The sequence below is a fragment of the Phoca vitulina genome, unplaced genomic scaffold (assembly GCF_004348235.1).
Source record: "Phoca vitulina isolate PV1807 unplaced genomic scaffold, GSC_HSeal_1.0 scaffold12, whole genome shotgun sequence".
In the NCBI taxonomy this organism is placed as follows: Eukaryota; Metazoa; Chordata; class Mammalia; order Carnivora; family Phocidae; genus Phoca; species Phoca vitulina.
This window is the reverse complement of record NW_022589715.1, coordinates 24569027-24587826: the sequence shown is the minus strand read 5'-3', so window position 1 is coordinate 24587826 and position 18800 is coordinate 24569027. Positions and strand designations below refer to the sequence as shown.

The 18800-nt window shown below is 43.9% G+C and overlaps 1 protein-coding gene across 4 annotated transcripts in view; it reads right to left on the bottom strand.

Annotated features, from left to right (window-relative positions):
- Positions 1–14426: 14426 nt before the first annotated feature.
- The window catches only part of EXOC6B (exocyst complex component 6B), a 594595-nt gene continuing 590221 nt past the window's right edge, over positions 14427–18800 (bottom strand). For all 4 annotated transcript variants that reach the window (XM_032410713.1, XM_032410714.1, XM_032410715.1 and 1 more), the window contains one exon: positions 14427–17863. In XM_032410713.1, coding sequence (XP_032266604.1) covers positions 17737–17863 — 127 coding nt within the window. In that variant the 3' untranslated portion in view covers positions 14427–17736. The remainder of the gene's footprint in view (positions 17864–18800) is intronic.

The window sequence follows — 18800 nt, the reverse complement described above, 5'->3', positions numbered from 1 at the left end:
TACAAGTCTCGTTTTGGATTTCTAAAAAGTTTAACGCTATTTTTGAGATCCATTTATGTGGCTTTATGTGTATCTGTTTTGTTACTTCTGACCGTGACAGTGTATATATAAAATGCGGATTTACCGCGTTTTACCCTAGTAACAGACACCTAGCTTGCTTCCGACTCCTGATTCCTACGAACATTGCTCACTGGATGCCATTTTCTCTGGCTGGGTAACCAAGAATGAGCCTACGAGGCCCCAGAAGATGTGGTTACTTGCGCTGAGCTCTGCTGCGGGCCTGGGACTCCGGCGAGGCTGCGCTAGGCCACACTCACACAGGGGCCCCCGACCTCACTGCGCTGCCCTCCTGCCAGTCTGAGAGAGGTGAGGCCATCCGAGCCTTTACATATTCCAGTTACCACCTCTGAATAGCCTTCTTTTTTTACATTCCCTTTGATGGCCTTCTGCTTTAAATATTCTCCTTTCCTTGGCAGGTAAACTCCTACTTATCTTTTAAAACCCAATTCAAATACCATATTCTTCGTGTTTTCTAGTTTGTCTCCCCTTCCGTGGTGCTCCAGAGCATTCAGTACATTCCATCTTAGCACCGATTGTATCCTTGTGATCTTTCCTCCCTTTTTTATTAAGGCAGATGTGGTCCCTGCTTCTTGGAACTGTAGGGGAGGAGGAGGAAGGAGAAGAGTGAGGGAATGCAGTGGGTTGTAGTGGTGTGAACTGGGAAATCAGGAATTTTGTTTTATGCTCCTTTCTCTTGATGGATTAAAATGACATCAAGTATGGAAGCTGTGCATTCTTCCTCTTCAGAGCCCCTGTGTCTATGTTCTCAGTAAGTGTTTTTCTGAATGAATCCTCTCATATATTCCAGGACCTAGCTCATTTCCATCTCAAGCAACTTTATTCTGGCCATTTCTAAATGTTTCTTTCCTTCTGCCCAGAACCAAGCCAGTATCTCTCTTAGCCTGAAAAGACTTTCCCTCGATGCCAATGACTTCATATAAAGGATGTGATTAAAGAGCATGACTGTTAGAATCAAAACACTGGAGAACTCAGCCTTCCTGGACCTCTGCTTACTGATCTGTAGATTGGAGATAGGTCAGTTGTGAGGTTATACGTACCATTTGATGGCACTCTGTGCCCAATCTCTTTCCTTCATCAAGCTTCTCAAAGATAATCTTCTCCAAGTGTCTAAAACGGAATTCCTCACCTTCTCTCAAACCAACATTCTCCTGGTACCTGGCAACCCTGTTTCTGGCAACCCTGTCATTTTTTCCAGTAAACCAAGGGAACATTAGCTTACATCTCCCACCTCCCCAGCTGTTTAGTTAACCAAAGGTCAATTGATTTACCTTCCATTTTGATTCTTGAATCCACCCCTCAACTCCAATCCCATTTCCACTGTCCTTGGAGTAGAGGAATCTACAGGTTGGGTAAGAGTTTGTTTAGAGACAATCTATACAGTTAAGTTTGTTGTTATAACCTATTTTCTCAGGTTACTTCCCACCCTGTTTCTCACTCATCTACACTCACCTGATGGCTTATAGGAGTCACAAACAACAATGACCAGCACCCTAGGTACCTCCCCCTGCCCCAGACGAGGATAATTTTACAAGTTATGTCAAGAAACAGATAAGATAACCCTTGATATACCACTGCAGAGAATAAAGATAAGATTTTTCAAAAAAATTCTTTCTGCATATCCAAACAAAATCTTTTGAAAGCAGCACAAAAACAGTGTTAGTCCAGACAAGTCTTACTTATGAATACTTATACAAAAATCCTGATCAAATGCTACCAAGTAAAATTCAGAAGTTCATCAAAATAATAAGACATCATAACCAAATGGGGTTGAACTCACAAATGAGCCAAAAGATATTTCAACATTAGGACTTGTTATATTAATAGGTAAAGGAAAAAGACTGATCACTTCAGTCTGTGCCAGAAAAAAAAGCATTTAACAAAATTCAACATGAATTTCTTATAAAAGCATGCAATAAGTTAGGAATAGTAGAAAACTTTAACCTTGTAATTCACAACTTTTAATTAAAACAAAGGACAAATTCTAACTATGACCTCTATTATTCAACACTGTGTGGTTGTCTTAATTTTTTTTAAAAAGTCAGAAATGCAAGGAAAAATAAAAAACATGAATATAAACAAAACAAATGAACAAACAAAGCAAAAAGAGACAAAAAACAGACACATACAGAGAATGAACCGGTGGTTGACAGAGGGGACGTGGGAGGGGGGAGGGGGTGGGCAAAAGAGATAAAGGAGATTGAGGCTACATTCATGGTGATGAGCACTGAGTAATGTATAGAAGTGTTGAATCACTGTATTGCACACCTGAAACTAATATAACACTGCATGCTAATTATACTTGAATAAAAAAAATAAGCCAGCAATAGCACCTCAAAAAAAGTATGAATATAAATTAAAGAGCTAGCTCTTGAACAACTTTCTGATTTCTTTCACGATTACTGAACTTTTGGGGTTTTCTCTCCCTTTCTAGGTCAATTTTTGGCAATATGTATTTTTCTGGAAGCATCAGCCATCCTTAGGTTTATGGATTTATTTCCACAAAACTTACCTATATTTCAGTTATTTTTTAAAATTACTTTAAATTACATTTCCTCAAGTGTGTGGTTATTTCCGTTTTCTGATTCCTAATTTTGTCCAAGAATCAGGAAAGTATTTATACTTTCTTACATTTTTTTTCCTTGATTAGTTTTGCTTAGTGATTTGTCCGTTCATCCCCCCCACCAATATATAGCTCTTTGATTTAGAAAGGAATAGGACATTGTCATAATTACAGCTATTAGGACCGCCTACAATACAATCTCCCAGGGAATCAACTGAAAACCTATTAGATCTAATAAAAGCATGTAATAACTTGTTCAGATACATGATAAACATATAATCAACAGCTTTCTTATATGTTAGCATTAATAAATTTAAAAATATAATTTAAAATGCATAATGAATAATGTGAATATTCATGTGAATTTACGTGAATAATATGAATTCATGAATAATGCAAGACTTACGGGAAGAAACCATAAAACTTTATGAAAGACATAAAAGAAGACCTAAATAGGGACTTACCATGTTGGGATGTCAGTTTCTCCAAAATTGGATAAATTCAATGTAATCACAATCAAAATCTTTATGGGATTTTATAAATGAAATTTCACAAATTAATTCTAAAGCTCATCTGTGAGAATAAACATACAAGAATAGCCAAGAGATTTCTGAAAAAGATCAATGATGGGAGACTTTCCATACTAGATATCAGAACATATTTTAAGGTATCAAAAATTAAAGTAGTCTCCTATTGGCTCTGAAATAGACAAATAGACAAGTAGGATGAGTCTAGAAATGGACCCATGCCTTGCAAATCAGTGAGGAAAGGATTGACTAATAATAGGCATTTAGGACCTTCAGAAAGCCATTTGAGAGGAAAAAGAAAGTTTAGAGCTGCATCTTATATAACCCCAAAATAAAATCCAGAGAGATTGAATATCTAAATGTAAAACAAAAATATTTTTATAATCTGGAGGTTGACAATGGCTGGGAAAGCCTTTCTAACCAAGATACAAAACTCAGATGCTTAAAGGAAAAGACTGACAATTAAACTACATTAAATTTCAAAATTCTGTATGATCAAATCTAGTACAAACAATTAAAAATAGGTGAATGCGAAGTGATAGTTTAGCAATTCTGAAACTGTACAGTGGGCTTGAATAAATAAGTAAATGGCTGGGCTGGTAGATGGTGGGAGGCAGGTTCTCATCACTGGAGAGAAGGAAAGGTTAGAATTATCCAGTGTGGTACTGGACTGGAGTTTGAAACATCTGTATCAACTCATTTATATATATACCGTGCGTGCACGTGCACGCGCGCACGCACACACACGCAGATGTATAGATCAGAAACAAATATAGATATGCATGTATACATGGGTTAGTCTATATAATAAAGTATCTAGCTCTGTCTGCTGAGAGCCTATAAACAACACCCCAGGAGCAATGAGCACACCAAGCACCCAGATCTTGGTTTCTAAATATCATTCTACCATAAAAGGAGCTAGGGCTCCGTGAAGAATTACTTAATTCTAGGACTGGAACAGGAAAAGTACAAGATAAGCCTAGAGCATCTTATAGTTCCATAAATCTAGGAAATGTTAAAATAAATGAAAGGATGGAGGTTTTTCAAAGGTAGACGGGAGCCAGCCTGAAAGAACTTTCCAATGGCCAAACCTGAGCAAAGAAATAAATAACATGGTGTTGGGTTATAACCCAAAGTATAAAATAAATACACAAGTCCAAAGGATAGACATATAGACCTGAGAGTGGAATAAAACCAAGAGTTCAGAAATAAGCCCATACACCTATTGTCACTTGATTTCAACAAGGATGCCAAGACCACTCAATGGGGAAAAAATAATAGTCTTTTCAGTGAATGATTCTGGAACAATTAGACCTTCACACATAAGAGAATGAGTTTGAGCCCCTAACTTACACCACATGCAAAAATTAACTCAAGATGGATGAAAGACCTAAATTTAAGAACTTAAACTATAAAACTCTTAGAAGGAAATAAAGGTATAAATCTTCATGCTTTTGTATTAAGCAATAGTTTCTTAGATCACACCAAAAGCACAAGCAACAACAACAAAAGATAAATTGAGACTTAATCAAAATTTAGAAATTCTGTCCATGAAAAGGCATTGTCAAAAAGTGAGAAGATTCACAGAATGGGAGAAAATATCTGCAAATCATGTGTCTGATCAAGGTCCAGTATCCAGACTATAAAGAATTCTTACAACTTAACAATAAAAAGACAACACAATTTTTAAAAAGAGCAAAGGATTTAAATAGACATTTCTCCAAATACAATATACAAATGGCCAGTAAGCACACGGAAAGGTTCTCAACATCACTAGTCATTATGGAAAGGCACATCAAGGGGCGCCTGGGTGGCTCAGTCAGTTGAGCGTCCAACTCTTGGTTTCGGCTCAGGTCGTGATCTCAGGGTTGTGAGATCAAGCCCTGTGTCAGGCTCCATGCCTCAGTGCCGAGTCTGCTTGAGATTCTCTCCCTCTCGCTCCTCCTCTGCCCCTCTCCCCGCTCACCTATGCTCTCTCTAAAATAAATAAAATCTTAAAAAAAAATGTGCATCAAAACTATAATGAGATACGACTTCATAGCCACTAGGATGGCAATTTTAGAAAAACAAGCCAAAAGCCAGAAAATAGCAAGTGTTGACAAGCCGTGGTGAACGCTTACACACTGCTGGTAGGAATGTCAAATGACGTAGCCACTTTGGAAAACAGTCTGGAAATTTCTCAAAAAGTTAAACATAGAGTCACCATATGACTCAACAATCCCACTTCTAGGTATGTATCTCAGAGAATTGAAAACACATGTTCAAAAAAACTTACCCACCAATGGTCATGGCAGCATTACTCATACTAGCCAAAAAGTAGAAACAACACAAAGGTCCATCAAACCTGATTGGATAAATGAAGTGTAGTATATCCATACAATGGAATATTATTCAGCCCTAAAAGGAATAAAGGACCAATACATGCTATATACATGGATGACCTTTGAAAACATTATGCTAAGTGAATGAAGCCAGACGCTGAACGTTACATATTACATGATTCCATTTATATGAAATGTCCAGAATAGACAAATTAATAGGGACAGAAAGTAGATTTGGGGAAGAGGGAGATTGGGAGTAACTGCTCATAAGTACAGGATTTCTTTTGGGATGATGGAAATGTTCTGAGATTAGATATGGATGGTTGCATGATAGTATGAGTATAGAAAAATCCATTGAACTGTATGCTTTGAATTTTATGTTGTGTGAGTTATGTTGCAATACAAAATTACAGAAAGAAGAAAATAGCCTAAAATTGGTGCAAAAACATGTGTGTGAGTCCCTACTGAGATAAAGAAATGATTTAAGTAAATAAATTAAGATGAAGAGCCAAAACTTTCCTACTGAAGAATTCCAAATAGTTTATTTAGATAACCTTTCTAGAAGGTAAAGCTTAACCCCCACCCCTCCCAGTCACCATCTGAGTGGTTCACTGCAATTAGTGACTTGCTTCTAAGAACTCGAATATGGAAAGGGATAAATAGTCACTTTACAGTGGAGAAGCATGGCAGACACTGTCATACCCCAGTGTTCAGTGTTCACACCATGTAACTTCCGATATATAATGAGCACACTTCACCTCTGTGGTGTTCTTTCAAAAAACCCATAACCCCTGTCTACTCAAGAGAAAAATATCAGATAAATGCCAATTGAAGGACATTCTACAAAATGCCTAACCAGAACGCCTCAAAACTGTTAAGGTCATGAAAAAATAAAGAAAGATGGAGAAACTGTCACAGACCAAAGGAAACTAAGGAGCTATAGCAACTAAATGCACTGTGGTATTCTAGATTGAATCCCGGAGCAGAAAAGCTGGTGAAATCCCACTGAAGTCTGAGTTTACTTCACACTAATGTACCAATGTTGGTTTTGAAAATTTTCATAAACTTACGTGGTAATACATTAACAAGAGAGAAAACTAGGTGAGGGGTATATGAGAACTCTGCATCTCTTTGCAACTTCTCCATAAACTTAAAATTATTTCAAAATAAAAGTTTATTTAAAAAATAAGTGCAAGACTAGGAGAAAATATTTGTTCATGTATAACAAACAAACAAATACATAGTTTGCATCGCTTGGCTCAATGGGTCAAGGATAGTGTGACAGACCCGATCTCCTGACAACACTCCTTTCCCCCCGGTTCCTGGCTGACAGGACTCAGATTGGCTCAAATAGTGGTGCAGATCTCTGGATCTCCTGCCCCTATCCCAGCTCCATTTATCTTTTCATTCATACATTCAGTGGTTCACTCAATAAAATGTAATGAGCATATTTTATGTGGTAGAAACTGTTCTAGACACATACTCTGTCCTCATGGAGCGTACAGGGGAATGAACCGTAGTTGGTCTAAGCCAGATATAACTTCCCTCCCTTTGGCTGTGATTGGTTTTGGGGGTGGCCATGTGGTTCTGTTCCCACCAGTAAGATGTAAGAGGAGGTAATACAAAGAGATAATTTTAAATAGTAATTTGAATTTAATAATTTTGAGAATACTTTACATAATTTTAAGGAGGCAAATCTGTAAACCTGAAGAAAGATAGAAATCATGGTCTCCTAAGGAAGGAACAGATTTGGCCTACACAGGTCTTTATCTCCTTCATTTTCCTTCTTCCTCTTTCTCCTTTCCTCCTGCCTGGAAGGTGGATGTGATGCCTGGAGGTGAGGCAGCTGTCCTGTGCCTATGAAATGCTAAGCATGCTAAGCATGACAGAACAGAAAGACAAGAAAATGCCTGGGTCTCTGCTGTTCAGCTGCTCTGGTCCTGTATTGCTTATGCTTAATCCTCCAGAATTCTTATGATTGAGAACATTATGTAGAATACAAATCTATGTATTTGTAAAAACATTTCAATATTTGGCCATATTCTTTTTTTTTTTTTTTTTAAAGATTTTATTTATTTGACAGAGAGAGACACGGCGAGAGAAGGAACACAAGCAGGGGGAGTGGGAGAGGGAGAAGCAGGCTTCCGGCCGAGCAGGGAGCCCGACGCGGGGCTCGATCCCAGGACCCCAGGACCATGACCTGAGCCGAAGGCAGACGCTTAACGGCTGAGCCACCCAGACGCCCCTTGGCCATATTCACTTCAGATTTTTAAAAAAGAAATTAGACTTATGGATACAGCAAAAAGCCGGCTGTGTACCCTGGGGGACCTCGTTTTTCCCCTCTCCCTGCGGAGATGGTTACTATACTGAATTCGGTGTTTTATCATTCTCATGCATGTTCTCAAATTTAAAATTGTATTGTGCTGTTATCGTTCTTGCTTTTTTATTCAACAAATTTTGAAAGATTTGTTCATGTTGACACATGTAGCTCAGGTCAACTCTGTACAGTGTCTCTTGGATGAATACATCACAATCAATCTATTCCCCCATCGGTGGACATGTAGGTGACTTCTAATCTTTCATCATTATAAACAATACTAGAATGAACAATCTTATACAGGTCTCCTTGTGGATAGATTTCTCTCGGGAATAGCTGAGTCTTAGGGTATCTTTAACTTTACTGGACAGAGGCCCATGATACCTTGTTCAAACCTTGTGGGGCCAAATGTTTCAGAAGAAGAACTGTTTGGATTTTAGACAGGCAGAATGGTGTACGTGGCATGTATCATACTCTAGCAGGGCTTGGGGAAAAGTATTCCATAATCAAATATATTACTTTTTCTGTGGTGACAAGTAAACATATCCACATTAAGTGGGATAAATAAAGACCATAAATAGTCTCACATCAAGTCAGGTTTTGCCACCAAATGTATTAGGAAAGAATTTCCAGTTTTGAGAGTTTGTTTTATTTTTTATTTTTTATTTATTTTTTATTTCTGAATTGCAGATAAGGATTTGAATCTGCAGCACAAAACTGCTTTTGAAAGTCATTTAATCTATCTTCCCACCACCGTTTCTCCATAGCCTCATCAGCATCTGTTAATATGGGGCTGTAGGACTTTGCCAATCTGAGAGATGTTTACATATTCTGTAAGTAAAACAGAAAATGTAGAATATGGAAGGAGAGATCTCATTTACAAAAGTAATGAAAATGTTAAACCTCCGTGGTTGTACTAGATAAGAAATGTGAAGAATCCAAATGCAGAACATGTTAAAACTGTTAGAGGAATATGGATGTGACGAGTAAGTGGACAGATATATTTCATCAATGCAGACAGACTGTGTTATAAAGATGCTATTTATGGGCAAGTTATACATTCAATGCGCTTCCAATCAAAATCACAACAGAACTTTTGAAACTTGGAAAAAACAATTATAAAATTACCATGGAAGAATAAAAATCCAAATATTCAGGAACAATCTGAAAGAGCATGATGTAGGAAGGGATTAGTAGATATTAAAATAGATTCAAAAGATATGGTAGTTAAAATAATTTGGTAATGGCTCAGAAACAGAATGATCACAGAACTGTAATTCAAGTCCAGAAATAGGCCCAAGGATAAATGGGAATTTAATATATGATAAGGACGATAATTACAAATCACTCAGTGACGCTGGTTAGCCATTTGGAAAAAAAAACAAGCTGGACTCCTGCCACATTCTTTACCTCCAAGTAAACTTCAAATTGACAAATAATTAACATGTTAAACATGAACTATCAGAGGAAAACATGGGTCAATATTTTTATAATTTTGAAGAGAGGACAGTCTGACATGAAATCTAAACATCATAAAGGAAAAGCCTGATAAACTGACATTTCAAAAATGAAAAATGTTCTCTATGGCAAAAAATGCCAAGTGCTGACAGTTGTGGCTCATCTCTTCAGTATTCCTTTCACCATTTCACCGTTTCCCCAGCGTGGAGCTGCCATGTGGTTTGTTTGGGGGTGAGTAGTAACACCTCTTTACTCCAGAGTCCCAGGGTGAGAACTGATTGTTTTAACCTACTGGAGTAACTCCACTGCCCTTGCCATAGTGATTGGTTCCAGTAACCCATGTCTCAGCAGTGAACCCACGGCATGGTCCTTGTCAAAAAGAATGACACGTAATCCAACTGAGGGCTCTAAGTATTGGAGGCTATGGGTCAGCAGGTGTCTTACTCTTCTCAGAGGGCCTCTGGAAGTCAGTTTCTGCACAGTGTACTGTGGAGGTGTGAACCCTGGAAGAATGACAGCCGTTTAGCCACCAGCAGGGAACGGACATCTAGGACAGCCTTGCTGCTGTAAAAGGCAGAGCAGGCGGAAGGAAAGAAACAGGACCTTGACACTTTTTAGTCGTCGAATCAAACCAACCCCGAACTACCTTTTGGACTTTCAGTCAACAAATCTCCTCTTCTGAGTTAGGTTTTAAGCTACTTGCAGAATAAGGAGTTCTAAATGATATGGACCATGAACAGATTCAAAAGACAAACTGGGGAGAAAATCTGCAAATGCAAATGACAAATAATTAAAATCCCTAAAATACAAAGAGCTACAAGTCAACATGAAAAGGAAAACAACCTATTTTTTTTTTTTTAAAAGGCAGAATATATGGACAGCTGCTTCATGTAAGAGGAAATACAAATGACTAATACAAATGGAGGCCTCAGCTCACTATCAATTCATGTACAGAAAACAAAGGGAAATCATTTTTTACTTTTAAGATTGGCAAGGATGAAAAATACTGATATCACATGGGGCTGAGGATAGAGAAACAGACTATCACATCCTATTGGAGAGAGTGTAAATGGGTGACTTTCAAAAGAGTAATATACGATTTCTATGAACATTTATAATACTTTTGATCTTTAACCAATCAATTCCACTCCTGAAACTTGATACTGCGGAAGTACCTATGCAAGAAGGCAGGGGTGGACACAAATGTCTTGCAATACTGTTCACAATAGTGAAATACTGGGAACATCCCAGATATTCACCAGTTCAGAATTAAATAAACTCCAGGGACGTCCATGCAATGGAAGTATTCATGGGCTTCATAAAGGAAGAAATCCTATTATATTGCCACGAAAGACATCCAAGATACATTAAGTGGGAAAGAAACCTGTAATATACTACGATCATATTTTTTTGTGAAGAAAGGGTATGTATATACATTCAAATGAGCAGAAAGAACACCATCATACTGTTAACAGTGATTCCATGTGGGAAATGGGATCAGGGCTCAGGGAAGGGGCGGGAGTGGGGGGTGGGGAAGGCCCTAATTCTTTTAGATACCCACGTGCCCGTACACACAGCCACGTACACACACCTTCACCACCACCGGGACCCACATCCTGCCTGTCAGGAATTAGACTGCTGCTTTGGTTTCTCACTTGACTCAACCTGTTTTCACCCTGTTCCTTACTCCACGGCATAGCAAGAGTGGGGTGGTATATGCTTGTAGAGAATTTTAAAACCATAACAAAACTGACTAAAAGTTAGTTTGCTTTTTATCCTCAATACCCTTCCTAAACAGTGTCAGCCACCGGATATTCCTCCTGGCAGGGAGTGCAGCTCTCCTGGCCCCCTCCCTTGGTAGCGGCTGTCCCCACTCCAAGTGTCACTCATTTGGTCCCGAGGGCCCAGGTGCCATGTGCAGGGCAGAGTGCTGCAAAGGATTCAGACAGGCGTAGAAGGTCACCCTTGACTTCGAAGAGCTCATTATCGAGCCGAAGTGTCAGACAAGGTCACGGTTACTAGAAATCCTCAGTGTCTCTGGGGCTCAACTTCCTGCCCGCGTGACCTGCCTCCCCATAGCAGCCTCTCCTCCGGCTGCCCTGACGGGGTCTACCCTCACTCCTTCCCCCTGATGCCCTCATGCTGCCCTGCACCTGAGGCCTTCCCATTTCTCCTAGCCCATGGGAAAAAAAGGAAACTCTCCGATCCTTTGTTCCTTCTCCCATGCCCATCTTTGCTTCCCTTTGTCTCTAGGGTCCAGATCATCCCTTAACCCTCCACTTTGCTCCTGAGGGTGACACCCCGAAAACTCCTTCCCTAAAGCCTTGGAAACATACCTGGGAAGAAAAAGTTAAATGGTTGCTCAGAACTTGCTATCTGAAAAGCCTTTAGCTGGGCAGAGGCCACTTTCCCGGGCCCACAGAAGTGGTGTTTCCCCAGCAGGCTTCTCTGGAGAAGAGGTTCACTGGAGAGGGCAAGGCCTTACTCCATCAGCTTTAAAAATGAGCACTCCCCGGAATAGAAAGAAAGAAAAGCCATCCACCCGGCTTAACCTGAGCCTTGTAACAGAGAGGGGAGTGTGTAGGGAGAACAAGAGGGAGATCCAATTAATTACCCTTAGAAGCAAAGGTAAAAGTTGAAGATTACGAGACCCATTTACAGGAGGAAATAGACCCATCATTGAGCCTAGAGAATGGAAGGATTGTTTAGGGCCAGAAAAGCGTCTCAATGTTCAGATTCCATTCCTTTTCTGGAGCTTTGGAGAGAGGAAGGTCATAGCTTGGGCTTGGAAGATAACACTTAGCAGTGGGTTCAGACTGGGAGGGGGGCCTGTTGTCTTGGGCCCAGTCCTGGGCCCATATCCTGCCCCCACCTGGAGGGAATTGGAGCTTTAATCCTCTCTAGGAGTTGATGTGGGCTGGCTGGTGACGGGGAGCCCCCCATGAGAGAGGCCCCTCCATTACCATCACAACGGCTGATGTCACAGACCCCACAACGCAGCTGAGGCCCCGAGTGCAAGGTAACCCTAACCCCAGCAGTGATTGAAACAGATAGAGGGGTGGCTCTCCCACACAATGCCCAGGCCCCCACTTCTCTCCTCCTCCTCCTTGCACTTCCTCAAGAGCTTTTGTCTTCTGGTCCCTTGGGCTATGAGGCTCTCTCATTCCCGGCAAACACTGCCCACTAAATTCAACACTGAGGCCTCTGGGGGAAAGGAAAGGGTCTGGCACTTTCTCTCCCTCCCCTTATCTCCCACAAGCTAGTCCCCATGGTCATCTACCTGGTGAGCAGATCAGCCTGGCTGTGAGCAAAGGGGCAAGCTGATGACTGCTTCACATCCGTCCCGGTCCCCCACCTCTCACCCTGCTCCGGGCACCCCGCAAGGGCTGCTATTCTCTCTGGATAAGGCCTTGGGTGAGCCCCTGCACCAGTCAGTGCTCAGAAGCTATGGAGAATGTTCTGTGGGGTGAGTCAGGTTCAGTTTGGCTTTGCAAGCTCATGTGTCTGTACTGGGCCCTCTGGTTTGCCTTCTCCCCAACCGGCTGTAAGTCTCTGTATTCTCAGGAATGCAGGGTCCTCATGCCCACCTCAGTACCCTAACCTGGCTGGGTAGAGAAAGCTTGGAATGGTGACTCTACTGGTTTTTAGGTATGACCTGGGGATCATGTGGGGGCTCCTGGAAATGGTGGGTGGCCAAGCTGTAGGTAGTGAAAAATCTGCCAGAACCATAGGAGGCAAGGAGAGGAGGTAACTGCTCAGAGCTTCTAGCTTTGCCTCGGGAGATGTGTGCTTCCAAAGAGATTTGGTTATCATTCAGTATTTTAGTCCTGAATCTCTCCTAGACACTGATGAAAGCCATGTACTTTCTACCCAGAAAAACAGGTGAATGCAAGCTGGTGCACACATGTGCATGCGGACACTCCCACACACACACGCGTGGTCCGAGGGGACATGGACCCCTGGTTAAGACCTCCTGAATTCTAGTAGAAGTTTTGGCACCAAAGAGAGAGCAGAGAATGTTCTAGGTGGTGGTGACAAGGAGATTCCACCTGAAGGACTGGCTCTACTCTGACCCAGGCAGTATCCAGTTCACATACAGGAGCTGGAGAGAGAGCCCTCGCTGCCGTCAACCCCATGCTGGGCTCGGGGAGGGGAGGCCAGGAGGAGTGCTGTGGAATTGGAGGGGAGGGAGGGAGAGGCCTGAAACCGTGCTCGTGCGCTATGGCTAGGTCCTGGCTAAGCATCTTGACCATCCGTAGCTCATCACATTCACACCTCACAACCACCCTGTAAATGAGGACTACTGTTCTGTGCCACTGTTGAGGACTGGGAGATTTAGGGAGGGAACTGGTCAAGGTCAGCTGGCTAGTAAGTGGCTCCGCAGGGACTTACACCTGGGTGCAGTAGTCAGACTTGTTACTGAAGAAATTCCTTCCATCCTCTTCTCGTGGCTTCTGTGCCAGCTGAGGGGTTAAGCGCAGTGGGTGCTGTCACATTTCTGGCCTTATTCCCCGTGGTTCCAGGTGTGCCCCCCGGGGCTCGGCACTAAGCCTCCCAGCACGTGCCAGAATCCCGCCAACTTTTCACTCTAACGTGGTCTGCACCTAAGATCCTCCCATAGTTGAACACAATCTGAATTTAATTCCTTCAAGGCCCAGCTAACCAACACCCCGCTTTCTCGATGCTGTCTTCCCTGACCAGACCCACTCCTGTAGCCGGCCATGAGGCCTGTCCCTCTCCCGCACCGAGCTCTAAATGGGCTCACTTCTCCCCTTCCCCCACCTGGCTTTGTTCCGGACAATGCTACATCTTTCCATGGGGACTAGGAGCCTTTCCGCTGCAGGGCAGGTGCTCAATACACAGGAGGCTTCAGGCTGCTTAGCCCGCTGCTCCGCATAAATCAGGCATTGCGGAAGCTGCTCCTCTTGATGGTGATGATACCCGTGTTAACTGTACAGGCAGGAAAACCTAACCCAGTGGTTCGGGATGTTTCCAAGGGCTCCTCGCCTTGGGTGGCAGGGAGGCTTTGTCCCCCCAGCGGGCCTTCGCCTGCTCTAGTCCTCAGTTCGGTCGACGAGGTGCCACGGCCGCGATCCGGGCTGCCAACCGCAGCTGCACTGTGCAAAAGGGGCGAAGAACCAAACGACCATGAGACGACACCGTGGCTTTTGAAACAGGTACATAGGCTCCCTTGTTTAATAGCAGTTGAGAGAGGAAAACGTACAGGAGGAATAAACATGCTCTTTCCACACAGGAGGTTCCCACTAACCACGAGGCCCATCTGCATCAGTAGCTTTATGAGTGAGTCTTAAAGAAAAAAGTTCCCTTTAGAGTTAAAAATGGACTCTCCTAAATGTCCTCCATAAATGTGCAACTATTTGTGCAAAATAAAAAGGCCATTTCCAACACGTTAGTGAAAAGTAATTGCGAACGCAGGCAAAGAAAAAAAAAAAGAGGCAGTTGAAGCAGCCAGGAACAGAGTCCTGAGAGAAGGGAGGTGAAGGGAGGGGGAGCTCTGTTGCAGGCCCCAGGGAGTGTGGAGAGGCTTTATGAGGAAGGTCATGGCCATTGCCGATCTTGGAGAGAGAGGGCCCTGGGTCTGGGGCTTGCTGAGCAAGCACTTGTCAAGTGTGCAATGAAGCTAGGCTGGCTTTGAGGCCCGAGAGACTGTTGGGCCCGGTATGCAGTGGAAACACTGGGGAGCACTCCTTGGAAGCTGGACACTGTCAACAGGGACTCTGCTGGTTCCAATTTCCAGGTCCTGTTCTTCCCCAACCCTAACAGCTTCATTCACAGTCCAAAGAGATTTCCTGTGAATGTTAAAACTATACAAGCTGTCTACCCTACTGCTGAAACCTACTAGGGGCCCAAACCAGAAGGGCCCTTCAGAAACATGGACCTGGTTTCCCCAAGAACTTGGCTAGGCGTCACACTAACTCCAAGGCTTGTAGCCTTCTAGCCACTGCTGTTCTTGCTCTCCTGCTGAGGCCTGCCGGGGCACTTCCACATCTCTGGGCATCTGAGGCCAGGTCTTAGGAGTCTGAGGGGCATGAGCGCATGTGCACAAGTCCTCTCAAGGGCTGGACCAGCTAGAGGCATAGAGACAAGACTCAAAAATCCGACTTCGTGCAATTCAAACAACTTGGACATTGCCGTCCCTGTGTTTTGACCTTCCCTTGCCCAACAAGAGCGTGTCTCTAGAGACAACTCAGTAGCAGCATGTTGGTTTCATCAGAGAAGACAGAAGGCAGACCGAGAGGGAAGAGATCCACCAAAGGGTCCTCCCCTATGAGGCTTGAGCTTGGGTAAGTGTGTTCTTTAGAGGGACTTCTGTGTACGAGGTGCACAGGAACCCCCGTTCCTCCACCCTGTTCACTTTTCCTCTATGGCAGTCTTTCCAGGGTATGGGCCTGAGACCAGACCAGCAATGATGACTCGAAAAAGACAAAAACTGTGCCATGCTTAAGGTTCTCTCCATCCCATATCCCCGTCTCAGCTCTCCAAGCTGAAAGGATCTTGCTCCAAACGGAGGACTATTGAAGGAGTGTGTGTTGGGCCCTTCTTAGCAACAGGACTTCAGATCAGGTTAATGTAATCATTTCTTGCTCTCTTTCAACTGAACCCAGGGCTCGGGTGATGGCATCTGGGGTGTCATTCCCATGGCTTCCTGCCTTCCCTTGCCTTCTGCAATTCTGGGTGGCAGCATTCATCCCCGACCCTCATCCTGAGACCCTGGGCCAAGCACCTAGGCCTCAAGGTAAGCCTTAGAAAGCTTCTCCAGAGCTTCCACACAGCCTGCCCTCTCCAGCTTGGAGGAAGGCTCATGTCTGTGTGTGTAATCTCTTCCCCTTGGTTTGCAAGTTGGGATGGGATTCGGGGGGATCGGGGTGGGAAATGAAAAAGGAAGCACTGCCCTTCCCAGAAGCAACTCAGTAGCTGACGAAGGTAGTGAAGAATTCTGTTTGATGAGTCTCTCCTCCCATTAATCCAAGCTGGAAATGCCTGTGTGGCTTATTTGTCATTGTTTGGTGATGCACAATTAGACGCTTGCCGGTAGCCACAGGAGGACCTTCCTGAGGAGTCTGAAAGTGCAGGCTCCTCTGACTGAGCTCATGGCAAAGCCCTTGCACCAAGCGTCAGGAGCCCATGTGCGATAGCGGACGCAGCTGCCAAGCCAGCTAGTGCAGGCTCCCTGGGATTATAGACAACCTTTCTCAGATGAGGCCAAAGGAGAGCTATGGGGATCTGAGAAGAGGATGGAAGGCTTGGGCTTGAGTAAGAAGAGCTTCACATCTAGGATATGACTTAGTAAGGGACCGCTGGGCCAGAGGCAACAAAGCACTAGCCACAGTTGGCCCTGTCCACCTCATGGTGGCAGTGGCTCCCTCCCGACAGGCATCCTGTCCAGCTGCGGCTACCCCCATCGTGCAGAGCTGGTAATGTTTCTTTAAAAGATGGTGGCCAGAGAGCTGGTTTTCAAACACAAGGAGCACTCCCCAGTAACCTTCAGGTTTTACCTACGGGTAAAGGAAGGGCCATTTTCAGGCTTCTGGAATCTGACTTATCCCAATGACACTACTGAAGGAGGCCAAGTCCGAGACTCTCTGTGAAGATCTACAGAAATAACTGTTGATCTATGCTCTGAACCAAGTGCCCTGACCCTGAAAGAAGACGATGAGATGAACAGGGAAGGGACCGAGGCTCCAATTCCATTCACACTGGCTTTCAAGAGCTAATAAAACTCCTCCCGGCGTGGAGCAACCTGCAGTTAGTCATGGGGTTCAATTATCACCACTGTATACTCAGCTCTATCTTGCCCCAGCAAAATCAGCAATAAAAGCACTGGGTCAGACCTGGGCTAAAGAAACTGCCACCCTTGGAGGACTGGAGTGAAGCTGTCATCTGGCCACACACCATGCTTGTTCCCCAGCCAATGAACGTTGGTGGACTGAGGAGATCCGAACCTCCAGAGCTGTGTGCTGGTCTCTCATACGCTAAACAGTAACGTTTTCCAGGTCCTCTCCATGCATCAGGAAGAACCAACCTCACCTGTGTGGTGAATGGGGCGCCCGGGAGTGAACAGGATATTCTTTATTATCTTTTCGCCTACTCACCTTACCTCCCGGTGCCAAGGACCCATTTTGTTTGTGTCATTCCTGAGCCCCAGACCTAGGCTCTAGAGCCGCAGTGAAAGGTGGTGCATCATCCTGGGACTGGTGAGACCCCCATCTCTAGGCTAACACAGAGTACAGTATGACTTCCCCTGAGTCCCAGCCTAGCAACACCTCACATACTTGCTTCTTCTTGTGCCTCTTTTACTATAGGGAAAGGTTATGTGAATACTGTACACAGGTTATTAAAAAAATACATTTGCTCTCTTTGAAGAAGAATGCACGAATGCAGGGCCAGCCGGGGCTGGGTCCCAGCCTCTGGGGCTGTGGTGAGCAGCCGCTGCGGGCCTGAGGCCAGCCTTCACGAGTGGTGGCTGCTGATGAGTCCCCGGAGCTGCTTGGCCACAGTGTCGATCAATTTCTGCTTGTCTCGCTCATTTTTCCGAAACTGTGCAAACATGTTGTTCTTGCGGCTAGTGTCCTTCATCCTAAACAGAGAAGGAAAGAAGGAGAGCAAAGTGTTTGAGGAGACAATGGTGGAAGGAGAACGGGTGGGAGGTAGGATGGCGCTGTGCATCTTCACCTCTACCCAGAGTTGAGAGAGTCCAGAATATTTCCATCGTCAGGCCCATACCTACCTACTATTCAGGAAGCTGTCCTGCTGGCACCCACAGCCCTCCCAACCTCAGTCACCTTTGGAAAATAGTCAAAAGCCAGCTATGGAGGGACCAATCCCCTGATCATCCATACCCACCCTACCTCTTTCCTTCCCTTCTATCTCCAGGTATGCACCTGCTATAGGTATCTGGGGCATGTTAAAGCCCTGATGGTCACTGCTCTTACAGAATATCTAGATCTAGGATCCACTTATCATATCCTGAGCTTATGAAATCCTGCTGGGACCTTAGAGCTGGTATTTGAAAGATATGAAATCCTGCTGGGACCTTAGAGCTGGTATTTGAAAGATAAAGCAGGAAAAAACTCTCGACTAGCAATTCTAAGAGGAGATGAATAACTATCGTATAGTTCTAAACTTCACTGGCCAATTCCTCTGTTCCATTCCTAACAAAACGAAGGGCCTGACTGAGCTCTTTTGTCTCAGAGTAAGGACCCAGAGGCAGTGAGGTGGCTGAGTGCATGGTGCAGAGGAGAGCAGATGGACCATCCTTTCACTCGATGAGCCAGAACTTCAGGCAAGAGAAGCCCCTGAGAACTCGAGGGCTGTCCATATCCTCAGACCTTTGACCTTCACAGAGCTTTCTATTACCAGGTCTTGCTAAAGCTCCAGAGATGGCATATTCCTAGAGCGCAAACCATGGGAAATTCTGGCCAATGGTCGTGGCCAGATGGAAAGACCTAACCAGGAAGCATGGATAAAGTCAAGACCAGGCTGTGGTTTCACAGAAACGCCCAAGTCTGAGTAAG